The 26,542-nt window shown below is 29.8% G+C and overlaps 1 protein-coding gene across 1 annotated transcript in view; it reads left to right on the forward strand.

Moving 5' to 3' along the window:
* Nucleotides 1–26,542, forward strand: part of LOC106458887 (dedicator of cytokinesis protein 11-like) — a 168,422-nt gene that overhangs the window by 22,459 nt on the left and 119,421 nt on the right. Inside the window, 9 exon segments of the mRNA XM_022385244.1 lie at nucleotides 292–383; nucleotides 3,035–3,118; nucleotides 7,623–7,772; nucleotides 8,715–8,954; nucleotides 18,350–18,564; nucleotides 22,314–22,436; nucleotides 22,634–22,713; nucleotides 23,351–23,538; nucleotides 25,231–25,296. Of these exon segments, the coding sequence (XP_022240952.1) occupies nucleotides 292–383; nucleotides 3,035–3,118; nucleotides 7,623–7,772; nucleotides 8,715–8,954; nucleotides 18,350–18,564; nucleotides 22,314–22,436; nucleotides 22,634–22,713; nucleotides 23,351–23,538; nucleotides 25,231–25,296 (1,238 nt within the window).

The following is a 26,542-nucleotide window of genomic DNA, read 5'->3' on the forward strand; positions in this document are numbered from 1 at the left end:
TGTTTTCTCTAAAAATAGTACAAACAGTTTACATCATGATGATACAAGTAGGACATTTTGAGGTAGCTGTTTTGTTTCTAAGTCATCTATCATAGTGTTTATTTCTTCTAAAACAATCAAAGTAATAGAATTTGTTTTGTAGATGTTAGAACTTTGAAATTCTTGATATTTATGTATGTAAATTATCAACTTAATTCAGTTTTACACGTGTGTTGAGTTACCATTCACCTATTTTTATTTTGGCTGAAAGTGTGACTACTACTCCATCTATAACATTTTATTTGACTTTAGCTGAAAGTCTAGCTGTTACTCCACCTATGTCTCCAAATATTTATGGAACTCTAAAAAGTTTAGAACATAGCAAAAATCCAGAACTAGTCAAGGTAAGTTGAAACAACTTTTAAAGATAACTAAATTAACAATGCATTACTTGAATTCACAGATGCACCACTGCAATATGCAAATTTGTTTTTCTGTTTTTGTATATAATTTTATATATTTTAGCTTTGTGTTTAAATACAAACATAGGTTCATGGAATTTACCTTGAATTCTGTGGATGCTAATGTACCCAGTACACTAAGATGATAATTTTTTATCATAAAGTTATACCACTCTTAAACCATAATTGCTTAGGTTTTCTATGTATGTTGTTCTTGAGAAAAATAATTTGTCCTCAAACTTTTTAGAAAAAATGTACAGAATTGTAGTAGTTTCTCTTAATTTTTCTTTAAAGTATTAAGCAAGGAAGCATATGAACAGTGCTTTTTTTTAAGTTACAACACATATTGAATTGAAAATTTCCTGGTGGGATAACCCATTTTATGATTTACTTTTTTGTGCTGCATTATGAGTTTTTAATACAAATACTTGTTTTTTAATAGGACTATTTGTTCAAAAATATAAGATAGAGGGTAAAAACTTTCTTCTTTCTATATTAAATTCTGATTTGAAATCACTGTTCTTGGTAAACTGAATCATTATAGATAATGTTGTTGTTAGAGACTTTTACTGCTGAAGAAGAATACTCAACTATTCAAAAGTGCTTGAATTTCTGGAACTTTTAAACTCTGCTTGATTTTTGTCATGATCCTTTGTGCTAATTCTTTCATCATGGCTGATAATTTTTAGGAAGATTTAATGGTTCCTAAAATCACCTGAGGGATAGGTTATTTGTTAACTAATTGTGTAAATTACTGTACAAACACTGTTTAAAGCTCAGAAACAATACAGAAGAGATAGTACACTCTGTAGGCCTTAAATTTGTAAGCAAATATTTGGGGATGCTTTGATCAAAGCATCTAAGCTTTTATATCTTCATATGAGCAATATACTTCAGGCATGTTCACATCAAAAACTTAGTGGTCCTTTGAAAAGTCTGTGGAAGCTGTATAAAAAAAAGTTTTTCATAAATATTAATACACATTTTAATTCTTTGCACCAGTTTCCTACATCTAGTAACAACAAAAAATAGAAAGTATAAAAACTGATTAAAGTGTTGAGAAGAATGTGATAAATTAGTCTTAATATGGTAAAATCATAACATAAACTAAATACTTCTTTTTTTAATTAGACTTGATGTAAAATGTATGTTAATTCAAGAGATACAACTACATTTATGCACGTATCATTATATTTTGAAATTATGTTGTTAGGTAATATTACCTACACCTAAAAATATTTGATAGTACATGTAACTGTAAAACTGATCTCACTTTTGTCAAAATTTCCTATCAATTTTCTTGAACATTTTATTAACTAACTCTGAAACAGCATAAGAGAGATCATATATACTACTAGTAAACTTAGAAATGAATGTCAGCAGCCTTTTTTCTTAACATGAACATTTTCTTGTATGCAGAATTTGAAGTAGAGAATCAACAACTTTAGAAAGAATGATAAAACAATCAAATAATCTTTGCAATATATATGAAGCTTATCATAAAATCTATGCTCAAATAATTTTTTAACTAATTTTAGAAATTTTTAGTTTTAGAAGTTTGGTAATATTTTAATGTATTAAAATTATATGTGTAATTTATTCTACAGTAGGATTATCTAATTATTTAAAAACAAGAAGTAGGTTAACAAGCAATAGATTTTTTTGTATTTTGAAATATTCTGATGATAAAATGTTACAAATTAATGTGGAATGATCAAACATTCTTGTTAAGGTGTATTTAATCTGAACAGGCATGTACAGGTAAAATTTTAATGAGGTGCAAAATTGTATTAATGGCTTGTAAAAATGTATAAATATTGCATTTAATTAGAATATGGTATTAGTAAAGTAGATATATGTGAGTGTGTATGTATGTATGTATATATATATATATATACACTGTGGTAGTGACTTCAGATTCATTGTGTCTTTGTTACTGTTGCCAATAAAATCTGTAATGTTTTCACTATAATTAGTGTAATATGTTTTTGTAATTTTTTTAAGTGTTTCAGCTATCCAGAAGTGATTTTTAAGTATTGAATTCATATTATTTATCAAAACATAAAAATACATTCTTGCAAAATATTAACCCTGCATTAATCTTCTGTAAAAATTTTCCATATTCACTTATTCTGGGTCCCAGTGGACCCTATCATAAAAACACTAATTTAAAAATATTTAAATAATAATAAACTAGTAATTTGGAAACAAAAGCACTAACACTCAAAATCATTTCCTTTATTAATCAAGAAATGAACATTGAATATTACAACTTGTTTCTTTTTTACCACGTAAACTATGTATAACATTTTAACACAAACTAGTGAATACTGAAGCTACTGAGAACAACAAACATGTATGTGCTTCCATCTGTCAGCACGATGTTTACAAAATACTTGGGTTTCATGAAGACTCCAAAAGACTAAAGCAGGATTATTTTTAATGTTTATTGGTTTGAATGTAATATTTGGATATTTTTGTTTTGAAAAAGGTTACTTGTACATGTTAAAATATTTTGGGTTTAATTAGTTTTTCCATGTTTTGTAAACTATAAATTTATTAAGATTTATTTTTACATTTGAATACTTCTTTAGTATGCAAGGGAAACAGATTTTACTATTTCTCAAGCAAGGAAGGAAAATCGCCAAAATTTGTTTTCCATATATCCTGATTTACAAGTAAGTTTTTCCAAATTAATTTTTTTTAAAACTATTTCATTGTGTGATGCACATTTGTGTTTCAACTTAATAACAGCATTAATAAGAAGTTAAGTATAATTCTAGGCTGGTAATTTTTAATGACTTGCTTTCAACTTTCTAATTCTTTAGTATGTGAAAACAAGAAGTTTACTGTGGATGTAGCTGGTTGCATTCCCTTTTTTTAGTGTATTTAAGTAGATTTTCTGACTTTTTTGAACATCTATCAATACTTTAATTGTTTAACATTAATAAATAAATACTTTAAACTTAGTACAACTTTTTAATTTGCTAAAAATTCACAATTTGTGTTACAACTGATCAGCCTGTAACTTCCTGCAGGATTGTTGCTATAAAGGATAATTACTACAAATTAAATTACTGTAAAAACTTATTATAAAGAAACATGAATAAATTGTTGATTCTTCAAAGCTTGGCACTTATGAAATACACTTATTGTTTGCAAACTTTCTTGTTATGAAATAGAAAGAAAATATTTTCTGTGAATCATTATTTAAACTTCATTTGCAATATGACTTACATTTCATAAAGCTTAATTAAATAGTGTCATGATCATTATTTAATATTACTAGATCAAAATTAGATATATTCATGTTTAATTATTTTTTAAGAAAAAAAATCAAAATTAATTTTTATGAAAAATTAAATATTAAATTTGAAGTTTTTATAGTATATTGGTTTCTTTGACTAAGCATCTAGTACAAGATAAAGGTAAATAGTTTATTTGAAATAAAACAATATAGTTAGTAAAGAAATATTTAAGGATATAAAAATATACGTACAAGAATGGTTTGGTTTTGCTGTTTCATGTTTTATAAGTTTTATTTTTAATCTTAACACCCTTGGGTGAGTAGGCCTGAAACCTGGCAGACTTGTGCTGTATGATGATCTGTACTAATTTTGTTCAGTTATTGGTGCTATAATTAATTTTCGTATATTCTAAGTTATGTTACTTTAACTTTCACTGATTTGTTTGTTTGTTGAATTTTACATTGTTTACTTCATATGACTTTAAAAATAAAATTTAGAGTTTTAAAAACTGGTTTAGATATTTACATGTAAAACCTAAAGTACTCTTTTCCTACTATTAGCAACAGCACACTGTTTGGATGGCTTAAGAAAGCGTTCGACCAGAAGACCAAAATTATTTTCTTCCATAACACTTTTAAGGGTATTCCCATCAAAATTATACTTATAATTCAGATTATGATAACTTACATGCATTAGCTTGCATTTATGTAATTAAAAGCCATTTTCTACTTATTTGCTTCACTCACCAAATAATCTCAATCCTTTTGTAAAGCAGCAGCATCTTCCTCACAGTCAGCAACACCCAAGACCTTAATATCATCAGCAAGTTTAAGTAATATGTTAACCATTCCTTCATCTACCTTATTGATGTAAATTAAAAACAGCAAAAATTCTAACACTGAACCCTGAGGTATCTCACTTCTGTTATTAATCCAGTTTGACTGAACTCCATTGATAACTTTCTGTTTTCTTCCATCCAGCATCTTTTCTGTCTCATGAACAAACTATCCCCAAACAATTGTCTAGATAATCTTTTTAACAAGCCTTTCATGTGTCATATTCTCAAATGCTTTCTAAAAATCCGGATACACTAAATCCACACTCTAACCTTCAGCTACATAAGCAGTAACCTCTTCAAAGAATGAGGAATATTGCTTAAATTTTCATCAGTAAAAATTGAAGAAAGAGTAAAATTTTGTAACCCAACTATCTCTTAATCATCAGAAATGAGCCTTTCTTTATCATCCCTCCAAAGCCCTACTCTTGTTCTCACTGTTAAGTTTTACATTTTCAGCCAACATTTTGTTTGTTTTGTTGTTTGATTTTCTAATTTTTCATTTGACTAACTCTATTTATCATCTATAATCCTTCAAATCTCCCTTCATTGCAGTCAATTTAAACTTCATATATTTATAATGCTTTTCATTATTCTTATCCCTTATTATCTTTATAAGTCCATCTGGCCTTTCACCTTCAGCCACCCTTTTTTCTGTAAGGAATGTCTGTCTTGAATATTTAAAAATTTTCCAAATTTTATCAGTAACTCAATTTAGTTGACCAATTCACAACAGATTATTATTGTTGCATCCCTTTAAAATGTTTTATTTTTATGTCATGTGAGCAAAATCTTATTTATCCTGATCTCCATATGCAGTAAAACATCAAACCTAACTAAGCAATGATCACTTGCACCCAGGGACGTCGAGAGCCAGCCCAGGCTCCAGGGTCAGTAATATCATTGGGCCCCCCCTTTCATTCTATTTATTAACTTTTGCTGATTTTCCAGAAAAGAAATTCAGGTGACTAAATTCTTCCTCTATGTCTTCTAATGGAAACCTAAATAGATTCAGTCTCTCTGTTTTTATCTTTGATATCTTCAATAACATGTAACTCATATTTTACATATAAAGCCACTCCTATTCACTTTCTAATACTATATCCCTATTAAATAACTCATAACCTTGTATTTCAAAGAAATTTTTGTCATCAGAATTAATGTCATTTAACCAAGTTTCAGTTATTGATGTTATATCAAAATCCTCCAATCTGATATTTGGTTTAAAGTCATATATTGTATTTCTTGTACTTCTACCATGAAAATAGAAATAATTTAGTCTACCCTTAAAATACTTCTGTATTTTGTTTCTACTCTACAATTTTCTCTACAAACTATTTCTTTTTTTTTGCATTCAGTTTATGCTGGCCCTCACCACTGTCTAGTCCTAGTTTACAGCTGCCCATACAGTTCAATTAATAGTTTTTGCAAACTAGCCAACTCTTACCCTATTCAAATGTAAACCACCCATTCTGAAAAGCTTCCTTTTCTCATCTAACTGATCTGGCAAGTTCAACCATCCATTATGCTTGTCTTTACATATTAACCTAAGCATAGCATTCAACCCTAGTAACATATTTATAGTCTGATCTCCACAGGCAACTCTCAGCAGTATTCCTGACAGAAGTAAATTATCTCTCCTTTCTTTAAATGGCTTTATCAATCCTGTGTACTTATCAGTTAGCTCTTCTGACATGTACTTTTCTACATCCTTATCCCCTGTGTGCATAACTAAAACTGCATAACTTTAGCACTCTTTACTATATCACTTGACCTATCAATTATGTCTTCCATTCTTGCCACTGGATAGCATGATCTAATTTTTTTCTCCCTATTTACTCCACAGACAGATTATCCTGTCTGTATGCCATACCAAAAAATCACCAATGGATGTATATCTATAATGGATGTAGTGTGTATGTCAGTATCTATGTATGTAATCAAAACTCCTGTGCCATCTATTGAACGGTACCACAAACAAAATACATAAAAAAATTTCACACTTTGAGTGTTCAAGAATAATAAAAATAACTGGTATGTGCAACAACCATTTCTTTATAATAGATCACAATTTTAAATAAAAGTACTCTTCATAACAAAAACACTACTTGCATTAGGATGGTACGTGAGGGCTTGATTATATCATTATTGATGTAATTTTTAAATGTAGTACTGAGAAACTGGAGTTCTTAAAAAATATTTTTTCAATAATGGGTAGCACTTTTAATATATAAAATATTACAGTTAATAAAATGTATGAAAATTTTGAGCTCTGCACATTGAGCCATTTTGATACAATGAGTTGTATATGACCAAAGAGCACAGTCTGAACACTTTTCCCATACAGTATTCCCATACAAAAATCCTTTTTTAGAAAATGTTCACTTTTTCTAAATTTTTTTTGATGAGTTATGAATAATACAATTAGTAGTTATTAGCACAAACAGCTGCCCATAGGGTGGCATTTCTGCTAGTAACTATAACCTAATCAAATTTTTCATTTCCATTCCTACCTGTCCCTTTTGTTTTCCTTCCCTCCCACAGTTCCTTATCTGCACAAACTGAAAAGTTGAATTGCAGCTAAAGCCTAAAATCATTGTACACATTCTAAGCCTAATCTAACATTAGTTAGTAATACTTATACTAACAAGTCCTAACTATGAAGTTTAATCCTACTAATAACGTTTACCATTATTATCAAATTAACTTTAATATGTTTTTATTATTAGCACTAAAGTAGTATAAATAAGAAAATTAATCAGATCCTTAAACACATTAAATAATTTAATTTTTACAATATGTATTCCTTGACTTGGATTTGAATCCAAGACCTGTGACATGTCAACTGAGTGCTTTACCAACTGGACAAAAGGGGTATTTGTTTAAAATGAATGAAAATGCTAGGCAGATAAAATTATGTACTTGTTAAGAACATCTAGCTTTGTACTGGCAATTTAATTATTACGAGTCTTTTATTTAATAAGTAGTTGAATATTCTGTTGTTCTTTAGTAAGCAGTTAGATACTTGGACTTTTAAATGTTGCTTTGTTGCAAAAGTGTAATATGGAGCTACATTTTCAATATTGTTTGTGTACGTAGAGAATATCCATGTCTTCCTATCTGATTGAGTATGAACAAGATGTTCAACCTTACAAAGAAGAGTTTGGAATAAGAATATTTGTAAAATGTGAAGAGGTCAGGTTCAGATTGTTAACTCCTCTGGATGGTGAGAGAGGGCCATTGTGTCAGGTAAGGAAGATAACATTATGAAAAAATTATACCAGTGTGTAATAAAAGCTGTATGATGTTTTTTGTGTCAATTTGTAGACAAAAACTTGTGTGATTATAACTGTATTCACTTTAACTGATTTATAGAAAAATAATGTTAATTTATTTATTTTTTTATATTATTCTCTTTATGATTATAATTATATCTTCATTTATTGATAATTATACAATAATCGCAACCTGGTACATGAAAGATGAAATCGTTTTCTGCAACATGGTCTAAAATATGAAGTTAGAAAAGCTGTTAAATCAAAATTTTGCTAATCAGCATTTTAATTTTTCTTTGTGAAAGTTTGGATACATTGAATATCTGGAACTTTAGCAAAAAACTTTCTGAACTTGAGAAAATTGCATCATACAAAAATAGTATTAATAGTTGCTTCAATAACACAAAAAAAGTTAATATGATTATAAATTTGTGTATTAGCATAGACTTAGACATAGTATGTTTTCCATGTGTGACAGACATTTTGTAACAGTTGTAATATATATTCCAGGCTAATAAATATAATACTTATTTATTTTAAATGGTTGAGAGTTTATGTAGCAAACATCACATGAATTATACCTTAAATTTCTATGGCCAGGGTCTTATGATGGAAAGATATTTTTTGGACTTTAGTAAATAATAAATTATCTCATATGTCGTTACAGAAGAAAGTAAAACTTTCATTAGTCCATCTTCTTTTCCATGTTTGAATAAGAAATATAATAATTTTGATAGATTTAATGTTGTTTTGTTATTTTAGTTTTCTGTTAATGGTGCTGAAATGTTATTAATATTAATGGCTAAGAATTTCTCAAAAATAGTTGGGTGAATGAGTTGAAGAACAGGAATAGCTACATTACTAGTATTTCTTTTACTTAAAGTAATTTTTAATAACTTTATACACTTACCCCCAGGTGGAGCCATACATTACAACTCTTGCTGTATATGATGCAAAAAAGGGAAGAAAAGTGTCAGAAGAGTTTAGATTTGATGTCAATCATCCATATATTCGAAACATGCTTCCTAAATCTGGAAAAAGACGTAATGGACCATCTAATCACAGTGTAACTGCAAATGGAGAAGGAGTTGGAACAAAAATGACCTTACCTGTTCTTGCAGACTTAGGAGAGGAATGGTTGACTTTTCCCAAACAGGTATCACTTTATACACAATTGCTTGTTATTATCAAAGAAAGAACAGGCATCAACCTATTTATTATCATTCATAATTTCATTGAATCTAAAAAAATATTAAATTTTTGAAGCAAAAAACAAACTTTTTCATTATAGTATATATTTACACTAGAACTTAAAAAGACTCTTTCATCAAAAATTTCAAGATATTTTAAGAATTTTGGTAAAATAATGATTTATGTTGACAAACATGGATGTTTTTAATATGATAATTTGTTCATTAGAAATATCATTGTTTTACAATAAACAAATTCTTACAGGCTATATATTTTTTATTCTGTACTTGACAACACGTGTATAATTTTGTCAACATGTCTTTCATCAAACACAGGGAATATTTAATGTTGGTAGCCTCAGCCTACCTGTTGAATATTTATTCAGATTTGAATTTAATTCATAAGAAAACCCGTTAGAAAAGCTGTAAAAGCTTTGAATGTTAGTCCCATTTGTAGATACATTGATGATACTCTTTTACTGAATTTTCAAGATTGTTTGGGCACAGCCAAAGACACATATATTAACCATAACTCACTCTGAAAAAAGTTAACTTTCACTGAATACAAAACATTAAGTAGTTTTAGATATAAGCATCATTAGTCAAACATTGAAAGGCAAAATTTTCAATAAAATAGACTCAAAATTTTTAATCTATAAACTTTCAATTTTCAAATACAAATAAATTGTGCTTATGCTTTAATACTATTCATAGCTTATTAGATAGAATAGCATTTTGTCAGTATTACAATATTTCATGGATAGAGCTCATTAACTCTCATTTTTCATCAATGATGATCATCCCTCTTTATTTTGAACACCAGGTTTATTGATTATTGAATTATATTCAACAATCATCTTGTTACTGATTATGGGGGTAATATCTTTACAGAATATCACGATCTTTTCAAAACTCTCACAAATACACATTAACTTCTTTACTACTGTTTTTGGGTTACTTTAAAATAGTGATAATGATTAGTTTAAACTCTCATTATAGTTAATTCAAACTTTATAACAGATTCTTATGTAGTATGAATTACATCATTAGTTTCTGTTTATTTCTTTAATTGTCATGTTAACTGTTGTTGTTACTTTGTTTAACCCTTTAGGTGCTCTTGTCACCATATGGTGACCACATAATTTGGTTTGCATTTCACACTAGAAATGCAAAATGAACTCACAAAATTAATAGACAAAGCCTAATCTGCACAGATGATAACCTCAGCCACCAGTTTGTTTCCAACATGGTATATATTACTATTCATAACGAATAATATTTGCAGTTGAAAATTGTTTAATTTTTATGAGAAAACAGACCCAGAATGATATCAAATTACTCCAGTGTTTTTACACTCGAAAAGACAATTGAATTTCTGTAAACTGACAATGATTCTGGCTCTGAACCTGAAATATTTGAAATATAACTCTAAAAATTGAAGTACAAAAAAGTTTTATAACAAAAGGGTTTACTGTTTGAGAATTTTAATTTAACTTCAGTTTCTCATCAAGTTAATGATTAGAGGATTGTTAAATTCTGATTATCTGTGTTAGACACAGCCCATAGTGTGTTTAGTAAACTGTTGTTGTAACATTCTTTCATTGGGGTGGTTCTTTTAAATTATTTTGTGAAAATAAAGCCAAGTCCAGCCCATGTGGCAATAATAAATTAGTTTATTTCTTCCTTAACCAACAAGCTATTATAATTTGTACACAGTTGTACTTATTGGCCTGAGTTCACAGATAATGTTTTCACTTTGAACATAGATTTACCACTTATTAATAATACTAGAACTAAGATATAAATATACTTATGCTTACAATTTCACAACTAATTGATCATACAACTGAATATAATGCAGTAACTACTACTTATCCAAATACTTCACTGAATGACTACCAATACTGATTGGCTTTCTACTAACTGCTTATTCTATTTATGATATTTCTAATATTCACAAACTTTCTAGGTATTCTGGGACTACTTTTATAAACTTGATCTAATCATCATGCACCTGCTAGCTAACATCTAAGTTAAACCATTGAAAATATAGCTTACAACATTATTATTTTTATTACTTTTAAGTTAAATAGTTCAGTTAGAGTCTTAATATTTTTACTATTTATGATTTTGTTATTCATTTAATTTACTTACTATCTTTTTACCTTCATGGACACAAGTTTTTTGCTGTACTGAGCTTTTTGTACAATCTTCTACTTGGCTTTATAGCTAAATAGTAATATGTGTTATAGTATTTATCCTGAATGTTAAGCTACATTATTAGAGCCATATAATTTGGATTTCATTAGTCACTAGACATTGTTAGTAAGGAGTTGCAATTACTCCAAAAGCTTTCCATCCCACATAAATCTTAGGACCAATAGAAGATACTGTAAAATAGAATAAGTCATTCATCTCAGAATTAAAATCTGTGTGTACTGCTATCACCAAGTCCTCTGGTGGAATAACAGTAAGTCTATGGACTTACAATGCTGAAATCCAGGGTTTGATTCCACATGGTGGATACAACAGATAACCCAATGTGACTTTGCTCTAAAATTAACACAAAAGCTATCACCAATATCCTCCATTTTTATCATCCCCCCCCTCCCCCCACTCTACTACCCCTTCTCTTTCTATAACACTGGGGCTTGTTAGTCCTGGCTGCTCTTATGAAGTCTCTTCATTTTTTCCTGTTTTGTGCAACCTTTGATCATTATTCATCTTTTATAGCAACATCAAAGACATCCTCTGCTACATTATTTTGCCATCTTTTTTCTTGGTCTTCACAATGGTCTCCTGTCTTGTGGTCTTTCAAATATAGCAATCTTTGTCAGTCTGTTGTCTTACATTCTGGCAACATATCCAGCTCATCCCATTCTTCTCGCTTCTATGTATAATGTATAATAGGAGTTAATCTGCTGATATCAATCAACTCTTGGTTATGTCATCTTCTCCGTCTATTCTCCTCTGTATCATAGACTGTCCCTAAAATTCTTCATTAAACTGTGTTCCCACAGAACTGGGCTTTATTTTCAAAATATGTTACAAGTGACAATGCATCATATTATTCTCCCACACCAAATTTAACTAATCAAGAACATCCCGCTGTTAAACTGATAAACATTAAAGATATTCAAATACACTCTGTTGATTCTAGATCAAAAAGATTATAATTTTAAATTAAATGATTCCAGTGTTTATATAAAATTTGCTAAGAATCCATCTTTGGCCTTAGAAAGAAAAATTAACAGTGCATTGTTATACTTAAAAGGAAAGAAAATATTTTCAAATGGATGTTTGTATTCTCTGCTTGTATGGCCTTCCAATCATCCGTAAAGAGAACATGACATTTCAACCAATCATCAATTTTGTCAAACCCACATATAACCTTCCTAAACACCTATTTACACCCATTAGTTGGTAATAGTTAGTACCAAATAAGAATTAGTTTTAAATTTACAAATTATCTTCAAACTATATTCTTTCATGAAAATGAAGAAATTGTATTGTTTGATGTTATGAGTCTTTTCACAACCATACCCAACAAATTGGCCTCAGAAGTTGCAGAAGCCAGATTACACAATGACAAGACCCTAACTCAATAGATGTCACTTTCACTAGATGAAATGTGTACACTGTTAAAACTATGTCTACATGCCATCCAGTTCTAATTCAGCTGTGGACTTTCCAGTTTAAATGGTTGTAACAGACTTAGGTACGGAAACTTCAGGAAACCAAAGCGCTGAAGACCTTCCCCAACAAAATTAAAATCTATAAAAGATATGTAGATGACACTTTAACCATTCTAGAAAGAAGAAAACTGTAAACAAAAATTTTTGGCCACTCAATAGTATTAATAATCACGTTCAATTCATAGCAAGAAAAGATTCTGAAGGAAAACTACCATTCTTAGATATTTTGGTTCATAGACAAGAAAATGGAACTTTAATTACTGCTGTATATTAGAAACATTAGAATAAAGAAACATACCTTGAATCTAATTCCCACCACCCTATTTCCTGCAAAATGCTAATAGCAAGGTCAGGTTAAAAAAAACTCGGCAAATCATAAAAGTGTTAAAAGATAATGTGTCCCTAACCATTTTATTGAACAAAACAAAATAATAGACAAAAAAGATTGGATTTTAAAACCTATTACAACATCCCTTCTGATAAAGCATTATCTGACCAGGTTAATATAAATAATGTTAGAACTGTTTATTGATCTCACACAACTTTAAGTCATATCTTAGTCCATCTAAGAATCCATCCAATCTGAAAATAGAATCAGTAGCATGTTTAAAATTCCCTGTGAAATATTTTATGAAATATATTATGGTGAGACAAGCCGAACATCAAATGCACATATTAAATAACACAAAAATTATATGCCAGATTAACATGTCAGGCTTAGCACAGCACATCCTTACACAAAATCACATTTCAGATTGGAAAAATTTTTCATGAGTATGGCATATTTAGGAGAAAATATCACATGAACATAGGTACTAGTATAAATTTACCATCAGAATGCTACATGTTACAACTGTACTCATATTTAATCACCTACAATGAATCATGACACAAAGTAGCCACTGTGGAAGACACTAGACTATGTTGAAACTTTTGGCAGGTTTTTAACCATTTAATTTTAATGAGCTTTTGACCTTTTGTGTTTTAAACTTATTTTTATTTTGTATGTGTCAGTAAAAAGGTTTTAAACTTTAGGATTAAACAAAGTTTTGCATATATTGGTCTTACACTTTTCAAGGGATTAGGGGAATCAGTGACAGTGCATATAAATGCAAACAACTAGTTTTATGGGTTTTCTAAGTATGTTATATTCTCTCTTTAATGTTAGTTTCATTAACCCTTTCACAACGGAGCCCTGTAAATGCTTTTCTGTACAAGTTACTGTGTTACATTCGAAATTTAATTAAACATCTTTAATATCAATTTATGTGAATGAATTTAATATCATAATGCGTGTCATGATTCGAAGTTTTATTTTATTCAAGTTTTAAGTCCTTTAATACAAAATATACCTTTAAAAACTACTTAAAACTTTGGATGTTTTGTCACGTGACCAATGAGTTATGAAAAATCTCTACTTTGGTTCTCTGTATTTTCAATAATACAATGTTAATAGAGTGGAGGTACGTCTAGTCATCAAGATGCTTACATAACCTTTTGACTTGTTCCTTTCAAAGTACTCTGATTTAATACAGTAAAAACAAGTAATACATTTTTTAAACCTCTGACAACTGCCACACCCACCTTCAACAGATTTGTTTGAGCTTTATCGCTTCCATGTAGATGTTAGAGATGTGTATATATATATGTATTAGAAAAAGCTAATTTTATAGAATAAACTAACAATGATTATTTTGAAATTGGCACCAAGTCTTTGTCACAGAGTACATGAAATTGTCTATAGTCTTGTTGGCTGCTTGATCAACTATATCAGTAATGGTTATTTCTAACCTAAATACATTATAGTTATAGATATAGTTTAAATTGTATTTAAGTCTTACTATTATATTTTACTTAATATTGTATTAGTTATGTTTTAAAATGTATAATTAAAAGGTTTAAACATTTTAAAAATATACATCATGCTTCGAATCCATTGTCAAGGCTTACGATATTATGAACTGAACGAAAATTTTACCGCAGGGTTGTGCTTCTGTTGCAAAAACACTGTAATATGTCTTGAGAGCATCGTTGACTTGTGTCGAGAGGAATAATAAGTTGTAAAGGACAACAAAGGAAAATAAACATTAAAAATTAACTATATGTGAAAAGGAAAAAGAGATGAAATTACAAATTTAACAGAAGGAAACTCTTTAAAGATATTCCACAAAATATTAAAAAGTTAGTATTTTTTTTCTATTTTCTAATTTTAATTATTTTGTTGCACTGTATGTTGATAATAATGTCTACAATTAGTGATAGGTAGAGAAAATGAAAAATAGAATATAAAAATTTACCTTAAAAAACTTTTGATATCCTTTTAGGAGGTTCTAGAGATTATTCAAATGAAGTATAAAAACTATAAGACAGAGAAAAGTATTTTTATGCTTAAAATGAAAAATCACCTTGCACTTGATTTGTTAATAGTTTGATAGTGAGTAACTACAGTAGAAAAATAACATATTTTAGTGAAAACACTTAATTATAAAACTGTCATTATTTGTGTATAAGATACTTATGATCCTTAGGGAAATCTTACCAGTTTCTGAGAGGATATTTAAGAAATCTTGGAGTTACTGCATGTATTGTTATAGAAGTGAAATTCGCAACACAAGCTAGACATGTACACGAGTGTCTAAATGATAATGTAGATCTATTTGCTCTTTTGACATGTAAAATACAAAGTATTATAGCTGCATTCATTGGGAAACAGAAATAAATTTTGCCAACCATTGATAGGTGCCATACCCACCTTCTATATTTTGATGTGAGATTTATGAGCCACATGTACTTACTTGACACAAGTGTATATAGTCGTTAATAAGAGCTCAGTTCACACTATACTTCACAAACAGTTAATTTGAAATTGCCATGCAGTTTTCGTCACGGGGTACATGTAACTGCCTTTAGTATTCTTTGCTTGATCGACTATAGCACTTACGGTGATTTCTTACCTAAATAAGCTATAGTTAGAGAGACAGTTAAATTGTATTTAGGTCTTACTTTCATATTTTACTTAATTATGTATTATTTTTGTTTTAAAAATCATATTTGAAAGGTTTAATGATTTTTATAAGTTTAACTTCTTGTTGCCTGGATTGCAAAAGCTTATAAACACAGGACATGTACAAGTGCCATCTTGTTTAGGCAAATGCATCTCTGCCTTGAGTCTGCCAACAGTAACTTCACACAGCCCCGCAAGCATCAGTTGACGTATTGGCATTAATAATAAAAGACAAAGAATTTGAAAGGAAAATTAAAAATTGAAATAAGCTACAAGTGAAAAGATAAAGATGTAAAATTAATCATATAAGACAAAGAAGACTATTCCTGTGAAGAATTGAAAGGTATATACATATTTTCATTTGTTAATTTTAAATCTTTCATTGCACTGTCTGTTGATGATAATTTAATGAACGTAGAGAAAATTTTGAATAAAATGTAAACATTTATCTTAAACTTTTGATATTCATTTAGGAGGTTCTAGAGATTATGCAAATGAAATGTGAAAACTGTAGGATAATAATAGTATTTTTATATTCAACATGAATAGCACCTCTCAGGTGAACTATTCAGAGTCCAAGTGCAAATAACTACATTAAATAACAAATTTTGTATTAGAAATAGTAGAAAAAATCAGAATTAAATATTTTATTTTTCTGAAACTACATACTTTTAGGACTACTCTTGTCAAGTTTCAAACAATTTCACCCACTAGTTTTATTTTTGTAATGAAATATGATGAGAGCGATACTACCTTCTCTCTCTCTGAGAGCATAGTTGGAGTTGATATGGTTAATATATGTTCTTTACTATGAGGGCTATTTTGTATTGTTAGCTTAGTACATGGAGTTAGAACTAATCTAAACCTTCTAATCTGATCAACTGAAAATACCACCACCAACAAAGGTATTCAGTTGATGAATCAATACATTCTAATCATTGTAAGTAAAAATGTTATATTAAAATTACCTATATACATTATGAGGTTAATGTTTAGCTCTGATCTGTGTAAGTAAGTTGCTTTGGTTAAAAGTTAGTAATGTTCTGTAGTTGTGAGCAAGAAAATTGGTTGATGTTTGTTTTTGTTTGACACACCTTTTCCTTTATCTTTTGATACACCTCATTCATAATTGATTTTTATACATGCTCTTAGGTTATCAGAGTTTTCAGAGTAACATTACACTTTACTAACTTCAAAAACATCATCTGACTGTTAAGCTCTTTATGTCTTTGTGGTATTCTGGTTTTAGAATATGCTACATAAGGGGAGATATTCCTCTTAATAGTTGGTTTCAAAGATTAAATTGATGGAAACACCAAAGCAAGGACCTGAGACCTTGAGAATAAGATGCAACCCAGTAGTGTTCAGAAAATATAAACATGCCTTTCAGAACTTGTATACATAAGACACAACAATTTATAAGCATAATGAAAAGTTTTAATACATACTACATGTTTTGACAGAGCATTGGTTTGTCTTCTAAAGGAAAGTCAGAGGAAGGGGGGAGCTAAGTGAATAAATTTTGCCATATTTTGTTAATGTTACTAGGGCTATTGTCTCGGTTTAAAGATAAAGCACCTATTTTCGTGATTTCATTATGCTTACAAATCGTTGTGTCATATATATATACAAGTCTCCAAGTGTAATATGCTTCCCTACACAAATATGTCTTACAGAACACAAACATTATTGTCAACATAAAATAATTTAACTAAACAAAACTGAAGTTATAGTACTGAAAGGTGATAAATATAAGTTAAAGCTTGACCAGCATTAAAGATTCAACAGAGAGCATATTTCTAGAAATAATTTGTCTCATCACTCACCTGTTACAATTGAAAAGATTATTTCACACTAAGAGAGTGACGACAGTCATATGTAATTTCTACAACTAGCAACTAAGGCAAACCTCTATAGCATCTGACTTAGAGATTACTTAGAGATTTATGAGAATGGACTGTCCCCATAACAAGTACAAAAACCACGAATATGAATGACAAATGTTACAGAAGGGTAAAGTTATATTATTTAAAACTTACACAACTGTAAGATATTTAAAATGGATTGAACTACCTTATCACATTCAGTTTGAACTCTCAGTATTAATATCTAGGCTTTTCAGAAGTCCTATGATTAGTGTTTTTTTATGCAGTTCTTGAAACATTTAGTAAACAAGCCACTGTTGTAGATATTGTTTTAAAATGCACAAGTGATAGTATTTTTCCAGAAAGTAACTAGCAGCTTAATAAGTTAGCAAGTAAAGATAATAACCTTACTTGCTAGCTTATTCAGCTACTATTTAATTCCTTGAAAATGACTATGATGTAGCACTGCCTAGTATTTGCAGAAAATTTATGTGAGTATTTAAGTAATAAGCTTGATAAAAATAAATATTTTTCCAATGGCCTTTCTAAAAGTACCCTATGATGAGCATAAATGAACACATCAGAAGCAAATAACTGATCTTATGTAAACATATATGAAAGATGTATGTTGCTATTTGATTTGTATGAAAATATATTATTATTGTACGATGAGTTAAATTATGATTTAGATATGCCATTTTTTATAGGGTAACATAATTTTTTTTATTTATTCTCAATACTTGATTCACAGATAGTTGAAATTTATAATTATTTTGTTTCCATATTTATTTTTACAGGCAATCTTTACAGTACAAAAAGAGGATCCAGATCTTTACCTTGTTGTGAGGATTGAAAAAGTTCTTCAGGGAGGAATTACAAGTGCCTCATTACCTTACTTAAAGCAGGGAGGAGGAGTAGGAGATGGTCGGTTGGGCCTCAAGGTGCACAGACAAGTTCGAGCATGTTGTCAGAGACTAGGTCACTATCGAATGCCTTTTGCTTGGGCAGCTAGGTAGGTAGTGATGGTGCTTGATATAACCATAAACACATGAAAAGAAAATCAACTGAAAAAAGCAAACACAATTTCTGAGCAACTTTAATCCTACTTACATAATACCGACTCCCGTACACCACAACTACATGGAACTCCAAAACTACACATACCCAATTGTCCACCGAGACCCATAATGTTGACCTATGAATCATTTAACTATAACCTAGGTAAATACATAGTGTGGCATTTTCCATGTATCTAACATCAGCAGGATCCTTTTCCAAAGACACCTTCAACTTTAAAACTGTACTAGATCAACTGAACCACAAAGCCTCAATGGCTAGCTCAGACGTAGTCTCTCTCTTCACTGAAGTTTCCACCACAGAAGCCTATAACAAAGCATTAGAACTTTAAATCAAAGACCCCAAACCCACTTATACACACCCTCAGCAACCATCTAGCAACTCTTTTAGAATTTACCACCTCTAAAACTAACTTTATGTTCAACTACCAAAACTACATACAAATAAATGGTTTAAGTATGGGCAATCCAGTGTCATCTATTCTAGCCAGCATTTTTATGATACAGATTGAATATCAAGCCATCAGTTCAGCTTTACACCCATCACTATACTGGTAGAGATATGTAGATGATACAGTTGCTGGATTCACATCTATAGAACACACTTGTAGCTTTTTCAAACACATGAACTCCATACACCAAGGTATTAAGTTCACCAATGAATGCGAAAAAGATCAACAACTAGCATTTCTAAACCTCAATATCACAAGAACAAATACACAGTTTAAAACAAAAATCTACGGAAAAATCATTCATTGTGGAACTCGGCATGTGAAACAAAACAAAAACTCAACATACTAGAAAACCTTATAAACACAGCCACAAGAATTTGCTCACCTGACAACATTAACGAAGAAGTCAATCAACTAAAACAGGACTTTATCAACGTGAATAAATATCCTAAAAAACCATCAATAGAATTATTCACAGAAATCACAACCAACAACACAATCCAAAAGACAGTGAAACATGAAACAACTAAGAACAAAACACTACACTGCTTCATACAATACATTCCAGATATCAGTGATTAAAATGACTAAAATTTGGAAAAAAAAAAAAAACTCAACCAAACATAACATTCCAGTAAACACTAAATTCATTCAAAAACAAAATTAAAAATTAAAATCAAAATTAAAATCTGTACTATGTAAAAACTACTCTGACAATCATAATACTAATGTTATATATAAAATACAATGCGACAACTGTCATGATTTCAATATAAGAGAAACAAGCCCAAAAATTGAAACGAGATTCAATGAACACAAAAAGTCACTCTCCCATGTTTTTGAACATTGTATCTCAAACAACCATAGAAAACGCTAACATATTAAGTAAAGAAACCAAAATAAAAAACGAAAAATTAAAGAAGCTCTTCTAATACAAGAACTTTTAAACCCACATTAAACCAGCACCAAGGAACAGTTGTATATCTGTACTAGTTATTCCTTAAGGTTAACTACCATATAATAAGTTAAATATTTACAATGCCCCTATCTTACACCCATCATTACTGTTCTCTCCACGACACGTGATCAATAACGGTCACTCTTTCAAATCTCATTTTCATCCTGATGATAACCTAAGGAGGTCAAAACACTGTTATTTGTTTTATGCTTTTCAAATAAAAGTTTTCTGTTCCAATATCAGCTGTCTCTACTATACATATATAACCATCAGGGGTTAATTATGTTATATTTTAAATGCTGGATTTAGGTTTGATTAAGAAGTGTAGAAAACTGTTTTCATTTGTTAAACAGATTGTGAATTCCTCAGATAATTTTTTCTTATCTCGTGTTCCTCAGTTTGTTTACTTGCTCTGGACAAATAAATTCTTTGGATTTTAAGTGACAACTGGCAACATCCATCTGACATATTTCTTTTTTTTTGTTACATGGTCAGCACAAAATCTAATCATAATTAGTAAGAGCAAAATACAAATTTTAATTGATGTGCTCACTTATTTCAGCTTATTTCATATGTTTTCTGATGAACTAATAAACAGTCTTTTGATTTCTCTCTGCCTTTCTTCAGTTAAATGTAGATATTGATTTTAAGCTTACCATAATTTTAAAATCATATTTTAAGCTTATTTCTTCTTTTTCATTGGTTGAAATTAAAATTATACATTTATATCCATAAAATTTTTCAAGTTAGTTGGCTAAAGTTATTTCAACTTACAGTGTTTGAACTTGTTTATAGTCTTAGTCTTTCAATATCATTTAATAAGGACTTTAGTAAAAAAAATTAAACAATATTTTTTGTTTTTATCACAATGATGACATCAATTTCTTATTTTTCAAATAGAAAATAATCCAAAATATGGTTTCCTATTTCTGTAGTCTAGGTTTCAATTGAATTTTATTGCTATATGAAAATCTGATTTTAGAATAACCTTAGGAGCTTTGTTAACATGTATAAAATGTGAAAAAATATGAATTGGTTGGTTTGTTGGTTTGGAGAGAGATGCCTTGCTTGATGGAATTCGACTTCCTTCTTTGGCCTTAGAGATCTCAGAGAAGCTCCTTTTTTCGGACATTCGATTTTTGCAGGTATTCCAGATTCCATGGAATCTCGGGTGGATGTGGCCCGTCTCCACTCTTTTCTTTCAGCCCTGGCCTCTTGGCTTTCCCGGTCTTCTACTGGACAGTTTTCTGCATCTCCCGTTAGGGTTTTCAGACTTCCTGTGTCAGCTCCACTTTCTATTGGAACACAAAGAAGTTTCCTTCCTCATCAGCAAATAACTTCTGCTTGGGGTGAGTGCAAACTACGGCATCTGTGACAACCCTTAAGGTCCAGACCTGTAGGGGCCCAACTCAGATGGTTCATGTCAGTATGGGAGACCTTTGCCACAGATCACTGGGTCATTGAAGTTCTTAAAAGAGGATTATCTTTCATTTCACGTTTTCTCCTCCATTGTCTCTCATACCAAAGATTGTCTTACATCCAGTTGTTAACAAAGAGGCTGTAGAGTGCATTGACTCCTCTCTCAAGGGTTTTAATTCTCATCAGTTTGTATTACCAAAGAAGATGGGTGACTGTTGACTTCTCATCGACCTTTCTTGTCTCGATCGTTTCCTCCAGCCTCCTTGGTTTACGATTAAGTTATTTCTTTCCCTTCGGTGGCACTTTTTGCCAAGTCTATGGATCACAAAATTTGATGTCACCAATGCCTATCTTCATATCCTGATCACATAGTCTTCATGTCGTTATTTCAGTTTTGTGTATAAAAGACAAGTTTTTTTTTAGTTTCTCACTCAATCAGTTGGCCTCGCATCTGCTCTATACATCTTTTGCTGGGCAGTCAGATCCTTTGTACATCATCTTCACTCACTGGACATTCACACTTATCATTATATGGGTGACTGGCTTCTTATCGCTCTTTCCCACCACTTATCAGAACTCTAGCTCTTTTATCCGAAGCTGTGAGAGCGGGTTTTCTCATTGAAACAGAAACGTCTATCCTTACTCCCACACAGTACCTCATCCATTTAGGGGTGTTTTTCAAGCAAGATAAGATTCATACTAATGCTTAGATGGGCAGAGAAAAGTAACTTTTGCCAGAATAAAACTATAGTGAGAGAGGAGGTAAGTATTATTGGAAATACATCTTTGGTATAGGAATATGTTAACTTTCCGCTTTTCATATGGTTTTCTGTAAACACTTCCTAATCACTTTCAGACCGCTGTTTAAACCAGTATCACTGGAACTGGACACCTCCTCAATCATCACTGCTGTTTACAGACAAGAAAGTTCCAAACTGTCCAATGATGACTTGATAAAAATGTTGGCAGAATATAAAAAGTAAGTTTTGATTCATCTCTCTATTAATAAGATATAAAATTTGTGTGTTTTTTGTGACCTGCTTATGTTGGAAACCCGATCGTTACATTTAATTTATTAATATATGTTGTTTTTTTATATATCACACACACACACTAAGCAGTGATTGCATCTTACATTATTTTTATATGTTTGACATGTGTTATTTCCTCTTTCAGGCCTGACAAAATGAAACACTTAGTTAGTATACCAGGAGAAATCAAAATAACTATTAAGCAACTAAAAGAACCAATACCTAGTAAGTACATATCCTTTAATTTTATCTATTAAGTATTTGTTTTTGAAATACATTACTTTTGCTAGTTTTGAAAAATTAACATTTTAAAACATAAATACAGATATATTTAAAGTAGATGTTTTGACATATACAACATACATGAGTATTTAATTGTTAATAAAGTTTCGTTATGATTCAGGCTCATTAAGTTTCTTTTATATAATTTTGTTTAACTTGTGTTTTTTTTTATGTATACATAAATAGTAAAAACTGTTTCAGATACATTGCAATGTGGTAGTGTTTGTGAAAGATGATTAAGTAAGTTTGCTGTATCTTAATTTTATCAATTTGAAAAGAATCTTAGTTGTAGTGAAGATAAAGAACATAACCAGAATGAACAGTATTTTTAATTTAATCTGTGTTAAACTTTTTGTTCTAGAGGAGTAGTGATGTTTTTATTCTCTGAACAAAACAAATTTGTAAACCAAAGGATAAAACATTAAAAGAATGATCATTATATTTATTACTTTGTAAAATGTTAGCAAAGATTTAGTTTTTGTAAAATATCTAAATAACATTATTAATATTATAGTATTTCAGTTATTGAGAAGTTAGTGAAATGAATATAAAAGAAACTTGTATTATTTTGTTTTTACAGATACTCTATCTTCATCCCTGATTCCTGTGCACCCATTTCCTATTCCACCAATGCATAATCCAACAATTGAGGTAGACCAATTCCCCACAGATGTGCCTAGTGATAATCATCCTTTCACAATATATAAAAATCATTTGTACATATTTCCTCGAAGTCTGAAGTTTGATAGCCAGAAAATATTCACAAAGGTTTGTATATACACTGAATGATATACTGATAGCATTGTTATTTTTTATGTGTTTCTTAAATTATAGTGTAATTTAATAACATAATATTTAAATGTATTAGAAGGTTAGAACTGGCCATGTGATTATGGCAGTGTGTAGGCTCAGAGTATTTAATTTCAATTTATAATTAATGTAACACTTATTTTCTGATATAACAACATCCCATAACCTTTTGTGTAAGTATAAAGTTAAAACAAATGTATTTTGTTGAAAACGTTTGGGTAATTTTGTATTATGAAGAGGATAAGTCAGTGCTATAGAGAATCTGTATAAAATAACATAGTGACTAGTACGGAGGAGATGTAGGTCTCTGCACAACTTGTAGGATTCAAGAAAAACGAAAAATTTTTCACTTGTTTAGTTTAATTTGAAAATTCTTTTAAAACTATTTGTATAAGTTACAGACTATTTTACTTTATGCTAATGTAAACCTTTATATGCACATTTATTTTATTGTAGTCTCCTGACAGTTTTACTTGGATTATCTTTTACATCTGTAAAATATGACATCCATTTGTCTTCAAATTAAGTGGAAAAAAGTTCTAATTTTTAGTTTTCTGTTTCATAACTACAGTTTATATTTTTTAAGTGTGAATCAGATATCATGTAGAAAATAGACATTAATTTAATGTTGTTAGCTTTGTTTTATATAAATGATTTTTTTTTAGAAAACTGCTGTTATTATTAGATAACCAATATTGATGTATGGCCTTATTTCACTAGCTTTTAATGGACTATGGTTTTAAAAATAGTTGGATGTGCAGTACAGGGCTGTCCCTTCAGTGTAATAACTCACAGTTGGTTCAAGAATCAACTGGAGAATGACAAATGTTTGTATTAACAATCTTTTATTATCGCTTTTACAAAGTATTACATCTATTTTCAATTAACTTTTTACAACCTGTTGGCAGGTATAATACCACTTTTGAACTTGCAATAATAAATATTAGTTACTCATAATGGTCACTATATCTGAAACACAGATGCTTCAAACACATGGCATGATAACTTTTAAACCTTTCAAAATATAAGTTTGATTTTTGAGGTCAATTTATGTCTCATAATATAATAACAGTCATTACATAACTTAGCTATTTACTGTACAGTAGTACATAACTGTTAACCTGAAAACCAATTTTCATACATAGACTATAGTAGGCCTAATGATGTTATGCTCTAAACCACTGTTCAAAGAAGTATTGCAATAAAAATTGTCTAAAGCATTGAAACTAATATAAATATATATATATATATATATATATATTTCAGAATAATAAAACTTATCTGAGTCTTCCTTTTGCTAAATTATGTACAGACCTTGCCATATTTACCTTTGTCCAAGGATAAAAATACTATACTAAACTAGTGAGTTCTTGTAAACAGAAAATTATGTACTAAGACAATTGCTTAAGTAATATGAATAAACATCAAGGGAAACTCATTAAGCTAACTTATTACCTTTCTGTGGCATACAAATAATATAAAACTATTAATAACATACAAAACAAAAACCCCACTTAGCTTTGAGGGCCTCAAAGTATAATAAGAAGTTTTAGAACATTACAGTTTGGTGTAACTACACAAGGAAGGAATATAACTCTGTGGCATATAGAGCATATATCATTTTTTTTAGTATTTGTTCTATATTTACAGGCTAGAAATATTGCTTGTGTAGTGGAGCTGAGAGACAGTGATGAGGAAGGAGCCATTCCTTTGAAGGTAATTAGTTTTAATAACAAGCATTCTTTTAATTTAATACTAGGAGAAAAAACTCATATTTCATGTATAAAATATTTTTTTTGATATTTTATATCTGAATGCACAAAGTTTATAAAATATAAAAGCAGTGCTGTATATTTAAAGTAATTAAAAGAGTTAAGAGATCTGCCTAGGCTATTCACATATATACTTAGGTATGTGAAATTATGAATGAATCAAATCTAATGGCTGTGCAAAGGCATCTTAATGACTGTGAGGTTAAACCTAAGGTTAAACATGTAATATCCATCAAACACTTCTAGTACAAAAGACACTTTAAGCCAAATGGTCTAATCAAAAGTGACAAGCCAATCAAATTATCCAGTAAGAGAGATCTAGCGATGCTTTGTAAACCTGAAATATTTAGATCTATTCCCCAAATATCTTTTCCTTTGCAATGCATAGTACTATCTACACCCACCCCTTCATTACACATATGGTGATGTCATTCATACTTCCTTATTTGTAATTCCATTTTCTTGTAGTTTAATGAAATATAAAAGTTTACTACACATGCATACACATAACTCTTTTAATTATATAGATTCTGAATTAAGTAAGTACATCTGTTGAAGTATTTTTATGCATAAGCATAATGATTTATAGTTACCTGATATTAAGAGCATTAATTTTTAAGGTATCATTATTTTTTCTTTCCTTACTTTCCCCTCCTGTCATTGAGTCAGTGTTTTCTCCCTTAGTTAAACAAGGCTCCTTTGATAATTAAATTAAAAATGAATGAAAAATAACCAAGTTTGAGTGAAAGTTTTGCAAAGATCTGCAATGAGTTCAGTAGTAGCATTAATTTATTAAAAAAATTTGAGAGAAAATTATCTTTCATATATAGTTAAATTTTATAATTTCTAAACTTATCATTTGCATGTCAGTTCCAGCCACAAAATGTCTAACAATAGCTAAAACCTTCTTCATTCTGGCATCACTTGGTATCTACAAGTTATTGCTTGGGACAACATTGAATATTGTTAAAACACTAGTCACAGCTAATGTTTTACTAGATTACAGTAATCATTAATATACACCTGGAAAAAAGTTAAGCACCCCCGCGTTTTTTTCAAGTGATTCAGATTCAACGTTCTTGTGACTGATTATAAATTACCATTCAATCTAAACTTGTTTATCAAATGAAATTATGCATTATTGGGCACAAGAAAACAAGATTATCACCGTAAAATAACAATTTTTAATT

This window comes from Limulus polyphemus, unplaced genomic scaffold, assembly GCF_000517525.1.
Source record: "Limulus polyphemus unplaced genomic scaffold, Limulus_polyphemus-2.1.2 Scaffold528, whole genome shotgun sequence".
In the NCBI taxonomy this organism is placed as follows: Eukaryota; Metazoa; Arthropoda; class Merostomata; order Xiphosura; family Limulidae; genus Limulus; species Limulus polyphemus.